Source organism: Neofelis nebulosa, chromosome 12 (assembly GCF_028018385.1).
Source record: "Neofelis nebulosa isolate mNeoNeb1 chromosome 12, mNeoNeb1.pri, whole genome shotgun sequence".
Classification (NCBI taxonomy): Eukaryota; Metazoa; Chordata; class Mammalia; order Carnivora; family Felidae; genus Neofelis; species Neofelis nebulosa.
In genome coordinates this window covers 8,111,044-8,130,001 of record NC_080793.1, presented here as the reverse complement: position 1 = coordinate 8,130,001, position 18,958 = coordinate 8,111,044, and the positions used below count along the sequence as shown (strand labels likewise).

The following is an 18,958-nucleotide window of genomic DNA, read 5'->3' as shown; positions in this document are numbered from 1 at the left end:
CCCCCCAAATTCATGTCCCCCGGGAACTTCAGGATGTCACTTTGTTTGGAAATAGGGCTTTTGCAGATGTAATCAAGTGGGTTACAGTGGGGGCGCCTGGGTGGCTCAGTCGGTAAAGCATCCGACTTCGGCTCGGGTCATGATCTCACAGTTGGTGGGTTCGAGCCCCGGGTGGGGATCTGTGCTGACAGCTCAGAGCCTGGAGTCTGCTTCAAATTCTGTGTGTGTCTCTCTCTCTGCCCCTCCCCTGCTCACACTCTGTCTCTCTCTCAAAACTAAACATTAAAAAATTTTTATCGGGGCGCTTGGGTGGCGCAGTCGGTTAAGCGTCCGACTTCAGCCAGGTCACGATCTCGCGGTCCGTGAGTTCGAGCCCCGCGTCAGGCTCTGGGCTGATGGCTCGGAGCCTGGAGCCTGTTTCCGATTCTGTGTCTCCCTCTCTCTCTGCCCCTCCCCCGTTCATGCTCTGTCTCTCTCTGTCCCAAAAATAAATTAAAAACGTTGAAAAAAAAATTAAAAAAAAAAAAATTTTTATCAAAGAACAAAACCTGGATTACGGTGAGCCCCAGGCCCAATGAGTAGTGTCCTTATAGAACAGGGGAATTTGGACAGACATGCCCAGAAAGAGGTAAAAGGCCATGTGACCACAGGGCATGCATCTACAAGCCAAGAAATACCACGGATTGCAGGGGCCACCCAAGGCAAAGAGAGTGGCAGGCAGTTTCTCCCTCAGACTGTCCAGAAGGACCCAACCCTGCCGACAGCTGGATCCCAAACTCTGGGCCTCCTGAACTATGAGAGAATGAATTTTTGTTGTTTGGGGTCATCCAAGTTTGTGGTGACTTGTTAGCAGCTGGGACACTAATATGGCACCTGCTTCAGCTGTTCATTGCCAGGGTTAACGGGCATAAACCATTTCCTGACCAGTAGGTCTTGGCAAGTGGGTCCCCTCACCCAGAACCTGCTCTCCCAACCAAATGTTCCCGAGTGCCGTAGGCAGAATTATGCCTGCCCCCTCCCAAAGAGGTCCCTGTCCTAATTCCCACAACCTGTGAATTAGGTTACATTGCACCGGGCAATCAAGGTTGCTAATCAGCTGACCTTAAAATAGAGAGATTATCCTGGATTACCCAGGTGGGCCCCATGTAATCACACGGGTCCTTCAATGGGGGGATTGGGGAGAGTCAGGGAGACGGCACAGGAAGGACTCGGCCCAAGGTCGTTGTCAAGGCCACGAGTCAAGGAATGTGGGTGGCCCCTGGGAGTTGGAAGAGGCAAGGAAAGGATTCACCACCAAGAGTCTCCAGGAGGAACATGGCCCTGCTTGATTTTAGCCTAGTAAGACGCATTTCAGACTTCTGACCTCCAGAACTGCAAGGTAATACTTTTATATTGGTTAAGTCACTGTGTCTGTGCTAATTTGTTACAGCAGCAATAGGGAACAAATATAGAAAGCCTGTCTGAGGGCCGCCTGGGTGGCTCAGTCGGTTGAGCGTCCGACTTCAGCTCAGGTCACGATCTCGCCGTCCGTGAGTTCGAGCCCCGCGTCGGGCTCTGTGCTGACCGCTCAGAGCCTGGAGCCTGCTTCCGATTCTGTGTCTCCCTCTCTCTCTGCCCCTCCCCCGTTCAGGCTCTGTCTCTCTCTGTCCCAAAAATAAATAAACATAAAAAAAAAAAATTAAAAAAAAGAAAGCCTGTCTGACTTTCCATGGGTTGGCCACGGGACAGTGGAAATCCCTGCCCCAGTGTGGCCCAGGTTGGCCTTGGAAGAGTCACAGCACCTCTCTGAGCCTGTCTGTCCATTAGATAAAGAGAATTAAGACTTGCCTGGAAGGGCTGTTAGAAAGCTGGAAAGGGGCGGGGGCGCGGTGCCTGGCTGGCTCAGTCAATGGAGTGTGCGATTCTGGAGCTCAGGGTTGTGGGTTTGAGCCCCAGGCTGGGTGTAGAGATTACTTAAGAATCAAATCTTGGGCACCTGGGTGGTTCAGTTGCTTCAGCATCTGACTTCGGCTTGGGTCATGATCTCACCGTCCGTGAGCTCGAGTCCCGCTTTCGGGTGAACACGAGCCCTGCTTCTGTCTCTCTCTCTCTGCCTCCCGTGGGATTCTCTCTCTCTCTCTCCACCCTCGCTCATTGGTGCCCTCTCTCTCTAAAAAAAAAGAAAAGAAAAAAAAAAGAAAGCAAATTGTTTAAAAAGATGTGAGACATCAATTATAAAAATAAAATTGGGATGAAATTTAACATTGTGTCAACTATACTCAAATTTTAAAAATACTCATTTAAAAAATTTTTTGAGAGTGGGTGTATGTGCACTAGCAGGGGGAGGGGCAGAGCAGGAGGGAGAATCTCAAGCAGGTTCTGGGCTCAGCTCAGAGCCTGATTCAGGCCTTGATCCCAATGACCCTGGGGTCATGACCTGAGCCAAAATCAAGTCAGATGCTAAACTGACTGAGCCACCCAGGTGCCCCTCAATGATAATCGTTTTAAATATTTATTTATTTACTTACTTTTGAGCGACAGAGAGAGCAAGCAAGGAGCAGAGAGAGAATCCCAAGCAGGCTCTGCACTGTCAGTGCAGAGCCCAGTTTGGGGCTCAAACTCATGAACCGTGAGATCATGACCTGAGCTGAAACCCAGAGTTGGATGCTTAACCGACTGAGCCACTCAGGTGCCCCAATGATAATTCTTTTAAAAAGGAAGTTGAAATTAAGGGTGCCTGGGCGGCTCAGTCAGTTAAGTGTCCAACTTTGGCTCAGGTCATGATCTCATGGTTGTTGAGTTTGAGCCCTGTGTCGGGCTCTGTGCTGACAGCTCGGAGCCTGGAGCCTGCTTCGGAGTCTGTGTCTCCTTATCTCTCTCTCCCTCTCCCTCTCTCTCTTAAAAATAAACATTAAAAAAATAATAATAATAACAAAAAGAAGTTGAAATGAGATCAGGAAAAGACAAGACTGGTCCTTAAAAAACAGCTCCCTTTCCCCAGCCAAACACACAGTAAGTAACCCCCTCAACGCTTGTCATTCTAGCCTCCAGTGTTGGGAGGCTCGTGCGGGCCTGGGGCCTCTGGCATCTGAAGAAACCCAACCTGGGGGTGGGGTGGGGGTTGCAATTTGTGCTGCAGGGCCTGGTGATTCCTCTACCCGTCTCCCTCCTGAAGCTAGATAGACCCTTCCATCTCTAATCCTGAGGGCACCAGCTGGAGCACTGCACACACAGGACTTAGCCCTCAGTGGTTTTAGGAGGTGTTTCTGCCACCGTGGCCCCATTCTACAGATGAGGAAACTAAGGCTGGAGGAAAAATGACTTGCCCAAGGCCTCACTGTGAGTAGCTGACACGGCCTCAATTGCACATCAGCTGACCCCTGGGCTCTGCTGAGGCTGCCCGCCAGGAGGCCCATGGGACAGGGACCATGCTGCGACCCACCCGTGGGGACTTTCACCCAGGAGCACTCTGTCTCCACTCCAGACAGGTGGCACCCGGTCCCTGGTTATTCTCCTGAGCCTGGAGGCCACAGAGAACCTGGAACTCGTTGGGCAAGCCTGTGCTTAAATCCTAGCACCTGGCGATATGATCTTGGGCAAATCTCATGCCTCCCTGAATCTCAGTTTCCTCACAAGCAAGATGGGCACAGACCTTCCTGACGGCTTAGAGTGAGAAGGAACTTGTCCGGGTTCATACAAAGGGTAAGTATATGTTGAAGTGAGATTCAAACCAGCTCGTTCACTCTGAAGCCATGTTCTCAACCTTGGCTCCCGGCCAGGCCACCCCCCATCCAGATCTCATTGGTCTGAGCAGGTTGGAATGTAGGGGAAGGCAGAGGGGAGCATCTGTGTGCTGGGCCCAGCTGCCCAGGTGTGAACCTTGGTCCCTGCCCTCCAAGGCTGACGAGGAAGCCGGAGCAGACCAGCCAGGCCTGGTCACACTGGCTGGCCAGGGCTGGCTAGGAAGGGCCAGCAGGAGGGACACAATGGGCTAGGCCAGGTAAGAACCAAGAATGAGGAAATTGAGGCAGGGGGAGGGCCACAGGCCTGCAGCAGTTTCCCCAGGGGGGCAAGACTGAGCTGGGCCTCCTGCTCGGAGCTTCCTGGAACCGAAGCTGGCTGGGGCGGCCACCCAGGAGCCATCTCTTTTGACCATTTGCCCATCAACACGACCTGTTATCTCCCCACAGCAGATGTAGATGCTGAAGACCCAGGGGGCTGGCTCCACCCCTCAGTGGCTCCGCCCCCTCCGCCCCACACAGCCCAGCCCCGCCCCACCTCTCAGTTCACAGAGTTGACGGGACAAGGGACTTGCCCGAGGTCACTAGGCTCCTCCCAGTAGCCGATTCTCTTCCCAGGCCACACTGGCTTCTATCCTATGTATTCGTGTCCTGTAGCTGCTGTTACAAAGTGCCACAAGCGTGGTGTCTTATGACAGATTCATCTCATCTGTTCTCTCACGGTTCTAGAGGCTTGGAAGTCCGATCTCTATTTCACTGGGCTGAAATCAAGGTGCCCGCAGGGCTGCTTCCTTCTGGAGGCTCCCGAGGAGAGTCCGCCTCTTGGCTCCTTCCGGTTCTGGAGGCTGCAGCATCCCTTGGCTGGTCGAGCTTTCTCGAATGTCCCCCCCACCCCCGCTGGCCTCTGCTTCCTTCTCCTCTCTTCTGGAGTCACACCTCCCTCTTACAAGGACACTTGTGATCATGTCACCTTTAGGGCCCAATCCTGAGGCCCCATCCAGGAAAAGCCCTTCATCTCAAAATCACTAATTTAATCACATCTACAAATTCCCTTGAGCACACGAGGTAACAGCCACAGGTTCCCGGGACGAAGACCCGGACACATTTGGGGGCCATTACTCAATCCACCACGCCACTCCCCCACTGCAAACCCTGTTCCCCGTTACACCCTTCTGCCCCTCACCCCTCAAAATCCTTCCCGTTCGACTGGTGAAGTAAATTAGGGAACAGTCATCCCACGGAAGGTGGCTACCGTGGAGGACTACACAGCCATCAGACTTGTAGAGCAATTACTGATCCGGAATATGTTCACGATCTGAATTTTTACTTTAAAAAAAGGAAAAACTTGGGGCACCTGGGTGGCCCAGTCGGTTAAGCGTCCCACTTCACCTCAGGTCATGATCTCACAATCAGTGAGTTCAAGCCCCACGTCGGGCTCTGTGCTGACAGCTCAGAGCCTGGAGCCTGCTTCCGATTCTGTGTCTCCCTCTCTCTTGGCCCCCCACCCCCCCACCCAGCCCAGTAGTGCTCTGTCTCTCTGTGTCTCTCAAAAATGAGTAAACATTAAAAATTGAAAAAAAAAAAAAAGGAAAAATTACCTAGAGAGAGAGGAGTAGTAAGGCATTGTGTTAAGATCACAAATTCTGGGGGCGCCTGGGTGGCTCAGTCGGTTGAGCATCCGACTTCAGCTCAGGTCACTATCTTGCGGTCCATGAGTTCGAGCCCTGCATCGGGCTCTGGGCTGATGGCTCAGAGCCTGGAGCCTGCTTCCGATTCTGTGTCTCCCTCTCTCTCTGCCCCTCCCCTGTTCATGCTCTGTCTCTCTCTGTCTCAAAAATAAATAAATGTTAAAAAAAAAAAAATTTAAGATCACAGATTCTGGGGCGCCTGGGTGGCTCAGTTGGTTAAGCATCTGACTGGCTCAGGTCATGATCTCACAGTTTGTGAGTCTGAGTTCCCCATTGGGTGTGCACAAGCCCCGCTTCAGGTGAGCCTCGCTTCTCTCTCCCTCTGCCCCTCATGGGATTCTCCCTCTCTCTTTGCCCCTTGCTCACTTGGGCCCTCTCTCTCTTAAAAAAAAAAAAAAAAATCGCAGATTCGGGGGAGGCACTTGGGTGGCTCTGTCAGTTAAGTGTCCGACTAGGTTTCGGCTCAGGTCATGATCTCATAGTTCATGAGTTCAAGCCCCACATGCAGCTCTGCACTGGCAGTGAGGAGCCTGCTTGGGATGCTCTCTCCCTCTCCCTCTCCCTCTGCCCCTCCCCTGTTCACACTCACTCTCTCCCCCTCAAAATAAACTTAAAAAAAAAAAAAAAAGAAGGGGCACCTAGGTGGCTCAGTTGGTTAAGTGTCCAACTTCGGCTCAGGTCATGATCTCATGGTCCATGGGTTTAAGCCCCCTGTCGGGCTCTGTGCTGACAGCTCGGAGCCTGGAGCCTGCTTCTGATTCTGTGTCTCCCTCTCTCTGTGCCCCTCCCTGGCTTACACTCTCTGTCTCTCTCTCTCAAAAAATAAATAAACATTAAAATACATACAGACAGACATGCATACATACGTACCTAAAAAGATTACAGATTCTGGAGCCAGACCTGGGTTCAAATCCTACCTCTGCCACCCACCAGCTCTGTGTGACACTGGGCTAGTCACCTAACCTCTCTGATGGCTCAGTTTCCTCATTTGTAAAGTGGGGTAGCAAAGATTAAATGGGGTAAAGTATGTAAAGTGCTCAAAACAATCCTTGCCATAAAATAGGCCCCATTTAGCTGATATTTATTCATAAAATATAAATTTTATCTATACCTATCTGTGTATGTGACACACACACACACATGTGCACTATATGTGGGCTACATAAAAAATAATCTAGAAGGCTGTACTCCAAAAAAAATTTGAGTGCTCATATCTCTAGGTTGGTGGGACCATGAATAATTGGTATCAACTTTTTGCTTATCTGAAAGTTCTATTTATGTACAATAGACATTCATCATTTGCATAATCAAAGTGAAATTTTAAAATTTAACAGTCTAACAAACAAACAAAGCAAACCGGAATCCTCCTGACTCTTGAAGCCCCAGCTGTGGCTTGTCCTCCCCAGAGACCTCCCTGACTCCCAGGGCAGAAGGATCTCGCTGTTCTCACGACTCTTCTCATTTCCTGGAGCTCTTGACCTCAAAGCCCGGTTGGGAACAGAGAGTGTGTTCTGAGGCCAGCAGACCCCACTGGCTGCATAAAACGCCCATCACATGTCAACTGTGCACGCTGACTCTGTGTAGTGTTCCCATCTCCAACCACATCAACCCCACGAAGGTTAGCTGACCTCCGAGGGCTTGTCCAAGGTCACAGCAGGTGGTGACAAGGTTCCCACCTCAGGCCTTCTGCTGTCATCAAGGCCACAGGGCATCTGCCCTCATCTGAGCCTGACCAAAATGGGGCAGAGGTTCTTGGCTTGCGGCCCTTCCCTCCGAGAGGTGTGGCTTTTCCTGCCTGCCCATTTTCGGACCCTTACCTGCTCAACGCATTTTATAGATGAGCCAAGAGTCGCTGGGTAACGAAGACCAGCCAGACAAGAGATGCGATTCTGAAGCTGGTCACGACGTGGCAGCATGAGGCCCTGTTTCGCATCCTCTACTGCCCTCTGGTGGTTATGGGAAAATATACCCAGGGGCTGGCCAAGGAGCATTTGGGAAAACTGAGGCAGGGTTGTCACCTGCGGTGGAGGATACTCAGGGGAAGAAGCACGCTCAGTTGGTGTCCCATGGTGGCCTTGGGTTGACTGGCCCTTCTCCAGCCTCAGTCGCAGGGAACAGGTCTAGCTACTATCGTCCTTGGCCTTTTCCTCAAGGTGACCAGTCAGTGGAGGAGGGTGTGGAGGGTGCCGGTGGGTGCCTTTTCGGCCTGCAGCGGCCCCGGGGAAAAAGCCCCCAGCCAGGTCCCTGTCCCCAGCACACGGTTCTGCCACAACCATATCCTCCTCTGTGAAATGCAGAGACAGAAGAAAATATCTGAATCTGTGAAAACAGGGAGAAGGTAGCTGGAAGCTGGGGCCTGGCCTGTACCTGAGCCTCCTTAGCCAGACCAGGCCTCAAGTGGGGAAGCCTGGGCTGGGAGACACAATCCCTGGGCTGAGCAGGAGAGAAGGGGCAGGGAGCATAGGGTGGAGATGTGGGCAGTGAGACCCTCCCCTGGCCACGGCGTCACGGACAGCTGGGTGGCAGGAAAAGGCTGTCTGTGAAGAGATGGGAAGAGGGACAGGGATGCAGGGAAGGCCCTCCCTGGGGGACCCACAGCGCTGCTGGCCCAGTTCCTATCCTGCCTGAGGGAGGCTCTGGGATCCACAGGCCCGGGTCCCTGGAGCAAAGGCCTTTGAGGACTTAAGGCCTGACTGATTCGGAGGAACAGTATTCTGGACACAAGGGTGGCTCTTGGAGGTGGCCTCGTGCCACAGACTGATGTGGCCTCCGGCCTTGGCTTCTCTCCTTCCTCCCACAGGAGAAGCACTCCCAGGAGACAGGAAGGGGAGGCACGCTGGTGTGGCTGGCCTGGCCAGCGGGCTATGGCTTATCCATGCAGCGAGCACTCTGCAGCTGTGAAGAACAAGCCAGCGTCACATGTGCTGACAAGGACAGAAGCCTGTGGCAGGAACGAGAACAAGCAGGTAGCAGACCAGCTCTGCAGGAGAGACTGAGGCCACTGCTTCCAAATGTTAGGCTGTTTTGCCTCCAGAATGCTCCTCAGGCCTCTTATGTCAGTGTCTGCCATCACAAGGCACATGAATTCTTTTTATGTTTTTTTAAATGTTTATTTTTGAGACAGAGAGAGAGAGAGAGAAACAGATTGAGAGTGGGGGAGGGGCAGGCAGAGAGACACACACAGAATCGGAAGCAGGCTCCAGGCTCCGAGCTGTCAGCACAGAGCCGGATGCGGGGCTCGAACTCACAAACAGTGAGATCATGACCTGAGCCGAAGCTGGACGCTCAGCTGACTGAGCCACCCACGTGCCCCAAATTATTTTTATGTTTTAAAAAAATTAATAAAGAAAATAAAAGTCTAAAACTCTCCTGAGGGGGTCTGGGGGGAAGGAGTTGCCCAGTTGCCCCCGCAGGGAGAGCCCAGGGAGTAGAGTTCTGCCCGCTAGCCACCTGTCTGGCCTGGGGAGGCCACTGTGCTCTTCATTTGCTGAAACCAGGGGAATGGGGACCCCCGACCAGGGTGCTCTGCTCAGAAGGGGGCGCCACTCACTACCCGCCCCCCTTCTCCCCCCCCCCCCCCCCCCCCCACCATTGCTCCTAGAGCTGGCTTCTCCCTCTAGGCCCCTTGTTCCAGAGTCCCCTACCTGTGAAGTCGCAGGCCTGGGACTGAAGCCTGGGTGCCCACCTGCCTCAGAGGGCCCTGAAAGGGACAGTGTTCTTGGAACCTTCTCTCCTGATGTGTAGAGCAAGATGAGATCCGTCCAGCCCCTGCTCTGAGCCGGGTGTCCTTCTCCACGCTTGACCTGCACCTCCCCATCAAACCCTCACCACCTCCCCTCGAGGTGGAGACTATCATTATGCTCACTCGACAGATGAGGACACTGAGGCTCAGGGAGGGGCGCCACTGCCCCAAGTCCCACAGTCGGCGAGGGGCAGAGCTGGACCCGTGCCCTGGGACACCTCAAGCCTCCCTGCTGCTTACCCTGTGGTGGCATGCCAGGGTTTATGGGACACAAAGCCTGCTAAGTCCTTCACCCCAGGACTGACACCTAGAAGGCACTGGACAGATAGCAGTTACCACCAGGGCTGGACACGGCCTCCTTCTGAAGCCTCCCACGCAGCATTTCACCACAGATCTCCACGACAGCCGCAAACCTTTTCTTTTCTTTTTTTTTTTTTTTAAATTTTTTTTTTTTTTTCAACATTTTTTATTTATTTTTGGGACAGAGAGAGACAGAGCATGAACGGGGGAGGGGCAGAGAGAGAGGGAGACACAGAATCGGAAACAGGCTCCAGGCTCCGAGCCATCAGCCCAGAGCCTGACGCGGGGCTCGAACTCACGGACCGCGAGATCGTGACCTGGCTGAAGTCGGACGCTTAACCGACTGCGCCACCCAGGCGCCCCCGCAAACCTTTTCTTTATTGCCAACATGACACAGAGTCTTGGGGGCACTTGGGAAGGGCAGGAGCCAAGAGGAGCCAGGGATGAAATCCTCTGTGAACCGGACTATTCCCACTTCCCCCGTCCAGGGCAGGAGCCCGACCCAATCCCCACCCACAAGGTGTGGACACAGCAGCCACTGAGAGCCCCCGAGAATGGCTGAAAGTAGGGAGGCCCAGGACGGGAGGCAGGGGTGGGCTGGCTCCTTGGGGCTGGGGTGCCCCTCAGGGGGACTACAAACAGAAATCAAACCTGGGTTTTGTCCCCCAGCGTCCCACGGCCTCAGCAGGCGTCCAATGCTAGAACGTTGGGGCTGGGAGGGTGGGGGGGGGGCAAGATGCAGAACGATCCTGTCCCCCACTGCACAGCATCACCAGGTGCTGACCCCATGGTCCTGGTCCTGGCAGCTGGTGTCTTCTGCTGTCTCGCACCCCTCCTGGGACACTCAGGTCACTGGGGGACCTCAGCAATGGCTTTCTCTACCCGCAGGTACCAGGGCTGGATGTGGGTGTGACGCATCAGGTCGTCAAAAGCCTCCAGGCCCTCCATCACACGCAGCACGCCGTATACTGCCTGGGGGTGGGTACAGAGGGGGTGTCCAGACCTGCCCTGTCCTCCACCAGTTGTGTACCTTGGGGCCCGTCACCTCTCCTCTCTGAAAGCGCTCACTAAACAGCCAATTTTGCACTTGGGGCTTTGAGTGAAGTGTGTGGGATTTCTATAGGTTTTGCCTGCCCTTCACCCACACCCCACATCTGGGCAAGAACCCTCATCTCCAGAGATTCCTTTGGGAAAATGTGCTGAGGAGAGGAGACCCCCCCCCCCCCCCCCCCAGCTCTAAGACCCGGACCTGGCAATCAACATATTCCACCTTGGCTTGAAGGACGGCTTCAAGGCTTGGCATTGAAGCCAGACCAACAAGACACCGTCCCGGGACTTTTGCTGGGTGCAAGCTTGGAGCGCTGGACCCAGGCCTGCCTCAAGCTAAAGCCAACCCCAAGGGGTTGAGATGAAACAGGAGAGGCTGAGACCTAATACCATTTGGGCCCCTTGATCAAGCTGGGCCTGAAGCCAACCCCTCCTCTGAACCTGTCAGTTATGTAAATCAAGACAGTTCCTTGCAGGGAGCCAGGTGCCTCCAGAGTGGGAGAGCTGTTGAGATGGAGATATTGCCTACATCCGGGCTTTCTCTGCCCAGACAGGCCCCTCAGGTCTGGGCACCCCCTGCCACCACCACACTCACCAGATCAGCCAGATTTGGCTGCTGGCCCCCCATGAAGGGCCGGTCTTTGCCCACGGCTGCCACCCACTTGTTGGCAGCCTCATAGAGGTCCTCACGAACGTCATCCTGGAGGTGGTGCCTGGGTGGGGAAGGGGGAAGTCCATCAGGGGAATTCCAAACCTCAGCCCAGGTTGGGACAGCAGCAAGGCTCACGGGGGGGGGGGGGGGGGGGGGCGGGGCAGGGCTGCTCCTCCGAGGGGCATCACCCCTGCAAAAATCAGTCATCATCTGTCCCAGACAGGGAGGCCGTGGGCAGAGGAGGAAAGAGACCCAACCACAGAGAGGGAAACAGAAGAAGGCAGAAGGCAGGCACCCAGCTCTGGACTCTGAGGCCAGTCCTGCTTCCCCTGGGGTGGTGGAGGCAACTGGAAGGTCTGAGTTCGAGTCCTGACTTGGTTTATACTAGGGACTGAGAGACAGCAGGCCACACACACACACACACACACACACACCATCATCACCTGCTCTTAAGCCTCTTGCTGATGAGGTACATAGCAGCTGCACCCATGTACTTGGCCACGGCACCCTCCACTGTCCCGAACTTGCCCTCCCTGACAATGTAGTCGAAGGAGGCCAGGGCCTCAGCAGGAGTGCGGTACACGTTGGGGGAGATCAGGTGCACCAGCCAGTCATCTGCCCACTGCCGCCACTTCATCTCCTCCCTGTGGACAAAGTGGGGACAGAGGGCAGGCCAGGTGGGCCTTTAGAAAGCCCGGGGCCTGGGAGGCGCGGGAGCAGGTACGCTGTCTAGACCGCGCAGCGTGCGGATGGGAAGCGGAGGCCTGAGCGGGAGGTCCTTAAGGAGACTCAGCCCTGGCCGTGGCCCCAGCCCTCCTGGTCTCCCATAGTGCTCCCCCCTTACACTGTCTCGCTCAGCCCGTCCCCTCTGGGAAGGCCCCGCCCTTGCCACCTCCTGGGACCTGCGCCGGCCTCACTTACGTCCTCGCCTCCTTCCCGCCATACATTCGCTGGGCCTCCTTCTCATCTAGCATGAGCCAATACTTGTTGCAGAATTCGGTCACCTCCTTGCCCTGGTCGTTCACGGCCTTCATGGGTGGATAGTAGGTGATGATGTCTTCCAGGGGCTGCCTTTGGGAGACGACATCCAGAGTCTCATCCCAAGTAGTTCTTCCTCCGCGGGGGCTGAGCCGTGACCTCCTCAGGGTAAGTATCTACCCCAGCCTGACCCAGCTCCGGGATGGAACCGGCACCAGCCCGCAAAACGTTCCACCCTCTCGCGGGTGCCACAGGAGGTCCTGCGGCAAGAGGGACTTGGGGCAAACACCAGAAGCACTTCCCTGGTGGAGGGAGACGTGCAGAGGAAAGGAAGGGGGTATCTCAGAGTAAAAAGCCCATGGCTCATTCTGGAAACCCGGGCAGCAGCCCTATCCTGCGCTCCTGTAGGAACCCAGGTGGGGCCTCCCTGGAGATGAAAGGGATGAAATGTGACCCCAGACCGGGCCTCTGAGGGGCTCCTTACCCCGACACCAGATAGGTCTTGAGAGCGCTGATGATGACAGAGGAATCGTTCAGTTGTTGCTGAAGAACGAGAGGTTGGTTTAAATTGGGGGCGTGGGTAGGGGTTGTCTGGCCACCAGCAGGGTCACCAGGGTCCTCTTAAAACAAACCCCCAGGGGGGCGCCTGGGTGGCTCAGTCAGTTAAGCGGCCGACTTCGGCCCAGGTCATGATCTCGCGGTCTGTGAGTTTGAGCCCCACGTCGGGCTCTGTGCTGACCGCTCAGAGCCTGGAGCCTGTTTCAGATTCTGTGTCTCCCTCTCTCTGACCCTCCCCCGTTCATGCTTTGTCTCTCTCCGTCTCAAAAATAAATAAACTTTAAAACAAAACAAAACAAAACAAAACCCCAGGCATTCGAGGAAACTGGTCGGGGGGAAGCTTGGCATTGTTTATATCCATCCCTGGGGGTTCGTCCCCCAAACTGATATCCACTCTGAGCTTTCTCCTCCCCAAGGACCTAGTCCCCATCCTCAAGGAGGCCCATCCTGGGTAAGGGAGGCCCAAGTGTGACTGAAGGGAAGGAGGGTATGGGGAGAACCTAACATCTTGGACCTGCCCACTCGCCTGTCCGGCCTCCCAGACAGTGGGGGGCAGGGTGGACTCTAGAAGCTACAAGCTAGGAGCCAAGCACTGTGCCAACCATTTCCTACCACCCAAGAGTATCGTCCTCCTTTGATTAATGAACAAGCAAGCCCAGAGAGACTAAGTGACTGGCCCTTAGTCAAACAACCAGGGAGTGACAAAGCCCCACCCTGAGCCCAGACCACCCTGAGTTCAGAGCTCACTGTTGAGTTCTGTGATGCTCTGCCTCCTTTGGCCCAGCTGGTTCATAATCCTCAGCAAGATCCAAAGACCCCACATTTTTCCAGAGCTGCACAGCAGGGCCTAACTCGGGGGTACTCCAGGAAAACCCAGGACATGAGGGGTCAATCCCTGAGGCTCACCAAGCTCTCTCCTTCCTGGGCCAGCAGGATGGGCACCTTCCTGTAGGAGGAGAACTTGATCTCGGCCCTGCGCACGGGGTTCACTTCCACCACCTGGTAGGGCAGGGCGTGGAAGTCGAGGAAGGCGCGGACCTTGCTGCAGAAGGGACACGTTTTGTACTGGTACAGGGTCAGCTGCAGGCGGCTGGACAGGGAGAGCTGGGTGGGGAGCAGAGGGAGGAGGGGCTTCTGAAGCCTGGCGCCCAGGCCCCACCCCCAAGCAAATTTTCCCAAGGGAGTCTTCTAGGATGACTTCTAGGGAACATCAGGAGGAACGGGGATAGGTGGCAGAGAGAAAGGGAGGCACAGGGAGGTGGGGAGCAGGCTCGTGCAGTGGGCAGTCCAGCCTCAAGCACCCATCCAGCGCCCCCCGCCAGGTAGGAAGTATGGGGAGGAAGCATCTTCCGGTCTCTGTTCAACATTAGATACCTCTCCTCTCCCTCCTATCCCAAGGGGACATCAGACATTCCCAGGTGTGCCACCTGAGATGCAGAGCAATTGTTGCCACTTGGAGTGCCCACCGCCACTCCCTCAGCCCAAGGGCTTCTGGGTGAGGGGGCGGAGCCCAGCACTTGTCAGAGTGGGGTCGAGCTCATTTCTCCAAGTGCGGAGGGTTGTAGCTGGGCTTCGGCCCTGGATCTGCATGTTCCGCAGCCCCCGGTGAGCTGTTGCCGCCGCATATTCATGTGGGAAAGCCACAGCGGCAGTCCACCTTCCTCACCATTCAGATGGGAGACTGCAGCTGGCCAATGGGGGTGGGCAGTGAGATACAGAGAAGGCCACTCCCCTCCCACCATCCTGCTCCCCTGGGTCCAGAAAACGGGCATCTGTGGATGGATGGTGGGTGCCACAGCAGAGAAAGGCTGTGTTGGTGATGTGTATGGAGCACTGCGAGGGCAGCTGGGCCACCACTCGGCCATGGGACACCTCCCTGTCCCTCTCTGTCTCCTGGGGCCTGGAACCTAAGGGTCATCGGCTCCCTAAAAACACTAACACTAATAAATACACAGCTTTAGGATCTGAAGGCAGTGGAAGGGTTTAGGGAACGTTTATTACTTTCCAAATGACAAGTGACAAAAAAAGTATGGAAAACAATAAACCCCGCAAGCTTTCTTTCCCTTTCTTGTGATCTCCAAAGCTTTCCGTTAAAAAGTCTAAAAACACGTTAGAAAACGACTTTAGGGCAAAGACAACAATTCTGGTTAGCAGGCATTAGTAGCGACCCCATTTCACAGATGAGGACGCTAAGGGCTCAGAGACTTAAAACCAAGTCAGTCGCCCAAGGTCACGAACGGAGGAGGCGATACCTGACCCCGCCAGAAGTTCCGAAGTTCGTTGCTGCCCCCCAGCACCCCCACCCGCGGCTCGATCCGGCCCGGGCTTACCTGCGCGGCAGAGCGCTCTGCGCGGAGGTCCTGGGCGCGCAGGTGCCACCGCGCCGTGTGGTACAGCCCCAGGACGCCCCCCAGGGCCAGCGCCGCCGCCCCCAGCAGCCGCGGGCTCCCCTTGCGGGCGGTAGCAGCGGGACCCGGGCCTCCTGCCGCTCCTGCGAAGCCGGCCCGGCTCTGAGCGGGGAGTGCCGACTGGAGGCGACCGCCCAGCCTCCAGGCCAGAGCGTGCGGGACCGGCCACAGCGCCCGCGCAACCTGGGCCATGTTCGCTCCGCCGGCGCCGCGGGCGGGCGCGCGAAACGAAGACCGCCGGGGCTCAGGCTCCCCTTAAAGGGACGGGTCTCCGTCGCGGGAGGGTTGCTAGGGGTGACAGTGACGCCGAGCGGGGAAGGACAACTCTGGAGGGAATGGGCTTGCGTCCCGGGCGCCCAGTTTCCACGCACCCATCAGAGCCGCTTATACACACCCTGGGATGTATGGAAGTCGCTAAAGCCCCGGCTTCTGAACATGAGATATAACTGGTCTCGGTGGTGACCCTGGGCCGAATGCAGGAACTCGCCGTGTGGCCTTCGGATCCCAGGGTCTTCCGGAATGTGTTTATTAACTTCTACCTCATGCACCCAATCGAAAGACACTGAACCCTTCAGAGTGTCAGAAAAAGGGTCACAGCATTGGGTCCAGGAGGGCCGCGGAAACAGCCGGACCGGACTTGGTGCCCCAACTCTGGCTTTTTCTGCCCTCCCGCGCTGCTGCACGGTTTCTTCTGCGTCCCGAACCATAAATTCTTCCATACACGTAAGGGGCCTTAGAAACCACGTGTCTCAGATTTCGCCCTTGTGGAGGCGCCGGCTCACTGACTGACCCGTAGGTCCCCAGCGGCCGGAGGGGCTGAGTGGAGGCTGTCTCTGCCCCTCTGCGGGGCTCGCTCGCCATAGCTGAGGGTCCGGCCCCCCACCACCTAGGCTTCTCGGCGGGCAGCCCCGGATGGCCCCGCCCGGCACCCGGGGGAGGGGCGGGGCTTGGAGAATAGGCTGCCATCCGAAAGGCGGGTCACGTTGTGGGCGGGGAGGGGCGGAGTCTGACGGCGGGGCGGGGACAGAGCTTGGCTCGCGGGAGAAAGCGCGAGAGCTGGGCTGCGGCGGGACAGAACGCTGGGCGCGAAGGGCGGAGTCTGGCGGGAGCAGGGCGGGGCTGGTGCTGCGCGGACGTGGCGGTGCGGTGGCGTTCCTTCGCCTGATCTCGCTTTCCGCGCTCCGCGTTATGTCAGGCGCCCCCACTTTCCGCCCGCCACCGGCTGTCGGCTGGATGGTCGCCGCGGCACCGGAGCCCGCGATGCGGGGCCCCGACGGGGACCTGGGCGGGCCGGCGGAGGCGGGCGCGGAAGGCGGGAACGGCGGCTTCGGGGAAGCAGGTGACTCGGACGGGCTGCTGAAGCGACCTTCGCTTTCTCAGGGCTGCCTCCTTGGGAAGGGGAATCTGGGCCGCGCTGGGGGCATGGAAGGGACCGCAGAGCCCTCCCACCCCGGATTCATAATATGACCCAGAGTGCATTCGGTTTTCAAATGTCTAAGAGAAGAAGAAAATGATTCTCATAATTCGCGGATGTTTTAATAGTAGAAGACAGGTATTCAAAGCTAATGATTGGCCTTTCCCTTCTTTTCCTTCTCCTACTTTCTTTCCTTCCTTCTTTGCCTCTTGTTGTTCCACCTTTTAAATGAGGTGGGATTGTGACAGGAGGAGGTCATCCCGGATTATCTGGGTGGGCCCTACCTGTCATCACGAGTGGGCTCAGAAGAGAGGCGAGTGAGATTACGCACACAGTGGAGAAGGTGACGTGAAGACAGGCAGAGGTTGGATCAGTGGGGCCGCAAGCCAACAAAGGCCAGCAGCAACCAGAAGCTGGAAGAGGTGGGGAATAACCGCCTGGAACATCCAGAGGGAGTGCGACCTTGCCCACGCCTTGATTTGGCACAGTGAACTTTTTATTTTTCTTTTCTAAGACTAGTTATTTTGAGAGGGAGAGAGAGCAACGAAGCGGCAAAGAGAGGGAATCCCAAGCAGGCTCTGCACCATCAGCGCGGAGCCCAGTGTGGGGCTCGAATTACTGAACTGTGAGCTCATGACCTGAGCCGAAACCAAGAGTCCACGTTTAACCTACTGAGCCACCCAGGCACCCCAGCACAGTGAACTTCTGATTTTCGATTCTGGCCTTTGGAAAAAAGTTCGTGGTGATTTTTTGCAGTAATTTGATGATTGGGAAATAAGCATCCTCTCCAGAAGATCCTAAAAGTAGGAAATTCACTGTTTGGAGAGGGTGCTCTGGAGAGAAGGTCAAGGGTATGGCTAAACAGGAGACCAAAGGACGTGGGGGAAGAGGTGGCCCAAGATGCGTCTCCAGGGGCGTTGGAGGGAAGGTGGCCCAGGACAGGGAGATCCAGCGGCACGGGGAGGTGACTATCTCAGTCTCTAACAGAATACCACAGACTAGGTGGCTCATAAACAACAGAAATTTATTTCTCAAGGGCAGCATAGGGACTAGAGTCCACGATCTTGCATGGCGACAGATTGGTGACAGATGATGGCTGCATTTGAGGGCATAAGGTGATTTATAGAGACATTGAATCACTGTGTTGTACACATGAAACTGATGTAACATTGTGTGTCAGCTTTACTCAAATAAAAATTTATTTAAGTCAATTTATTTATTTTTTTATTTTTTTATTTTTTTATTTTTGAGAGCGAGAGAGTGTGAGTGACCAAGGGGCAGAGGAAGAGGGAGAGAGAGTGCAGAGGGTGGAGCCCAGAGCGGGGCATGAGCTCGCTCTAACTCACTCATGAACCGTGAGATCACGACCTGAGCTGAAGTTGGATGCTTAACCAACTGAGCCACCCAGGTGCCCCTCGAAAATTTTTTTGAAATTTATTTCTCAAGTTCTGGAGGCTGGGAAGGCATTGCCACAAGGCACTGGCAGATTCAGTGTCTGGTGAGGGCCGATTCCTGGTTCATAGATGACCGCTTTCTCACTGTGCACATGGCAGAAGAGGCAAGGAAGCTCTTTGGGGTCTCTTACAATGGCACTAATCCCATTCCCAAGGGCTCCACCCCTATTATCTAATTACCTCCCAAAGGCCCTCCCCCCCACTCCCAAATACTACACCGAAGATTAGGTTCCAACATATGAATGCGGGGGGCTGGTTATGACTTAAGCTTTCAGTCCCGTAAATGGGGACCAAGGGGTATGGGCGGAAAGCGAGGAGCCATGGGAAACTCCAGTCCTGGCTGACCCGGCTAAACAATTAGGGAGGGATGCTTGCAGCTGCACTGCCTTGGTGGGAGGCCAGTGCCCACCCAAGACCTGAAGGATGCTGGGCCCAGAGGGAGGCACCCAGACCTGTGCTCTGTACTCTGGTCTCCACAGAGGATTCAGTGCATGTTCTCGGCATTTCTTCCACCCCCTGCACCAGCCTCCTGGCCCTTCACCCCACTCTCCACTGATCCCAAGTTAGCCCCTTCTTTTAAAGCTGGACGTGCTCTCTTTTGGGGGTCTGGCCTTGTCCTTACTGCCTGTCACAACCTTGCTCATGACCCCCTTCCCCAGAGGGAGAGGCTCAGCCACAGACCTGATAAACTAAGCACTGGGATGTCCACCGCAGACCCTGCCCAGGGCAGTGGCCTCTAGTCCCCACTGTGGTCTTCATAGGCCCTCTAGCCTGCATGGGAGTTCAGGTCCTGAAGTGAAAAGCAGGAGTATCCAGCTAGGAGGCGTGCTTGGGCCAGGTACCTAAGGCCCAGACTGACAAGGCCCAGACCTTGTATGGCAGAGCCCGCTCCCCACTGCCCTGTGGGCCCAAAGGACCTTTGCAGAGGGAGGAACCCAGTGGGTGTATTATGGGAGAGGTAGGGAGGGACTGCCTTTCAGAGCCTTTCCATAGGCACG

At 55.6% G+C, this 18,958-nt stretch overlaps 1 protein-coding gene and 1 long non-coding RNA gene across 5 annotated transcripts; one reads left to right on the top strand and one right to left on the bottom strand.

Annotated features, from left to right (window-relative positions):
- The first annotated feature begins 1,042 nt into the window (after positions 1-1,042).
- Positions 1,043-5,065, top strand: LOC131491283 (uncharacterized). The gene is made up of 3 exons (XR_009251389.1): positions 1,043-1,378; positions 3,464-3,681; positions 4,449-5,065. It is a non-coding gene; the product is annotated as an uncharacterized LOC131491283 (long non-coding RNA).
- Positions 5,066-9,062: 3,997 nt separating this feature from the next.
- On the bottom strand, positions 9,063-15,317 carry PTGES2 (prostaglandin E synthase 2). 4 transcript variants are annotated; one of them, XR_009251388.1, is made up of 8 exons: positions 15,015-15,317; positions 13,591-13,788; positions 12,611-12,669; positions 12,070-12,219; positions 11,592-11,792; positions 11,092-11,209; positions 9,820-10,421; positions 9,063-9,562 (listed from the first exon to the last, which is right to left on the bottom strand). XR_009251388.1 is itself a non-coding variant. In XM_058693992.1 (7 exons), exons 1-7 carry the CDS (start codon positions 15,282-15,284, stop codon positions 10,299-10,301), a joined length of 1,119 nt encoding a protein of 372 aa, XP_058549975.1. In that variant the 5' UTR covers positions 15,285-15,317; the 3' UTR covers positions 9,811-10,298. The 4 variants fall into 4 exon arrangements, 3 of the variants coding, with proteins under 3 accessions (XP_058549975.1, XP_058549976.1, XP_058549977.1); XM_058693992.1 differs by lacking the exon at positions 9,063-9,562 and having other exon boundaries at positions 9,811-10,421; XM_058693993.1 differs by lacking the exon at positions 9,063-9,562 and having other exon boundaries at positions 9,811-10,421; positions 13,591-13,683; positions 15,015-15,315.
- Between the last annotated feature and the right edge of the window lie 3,641 nt (positions 15,318-18,958).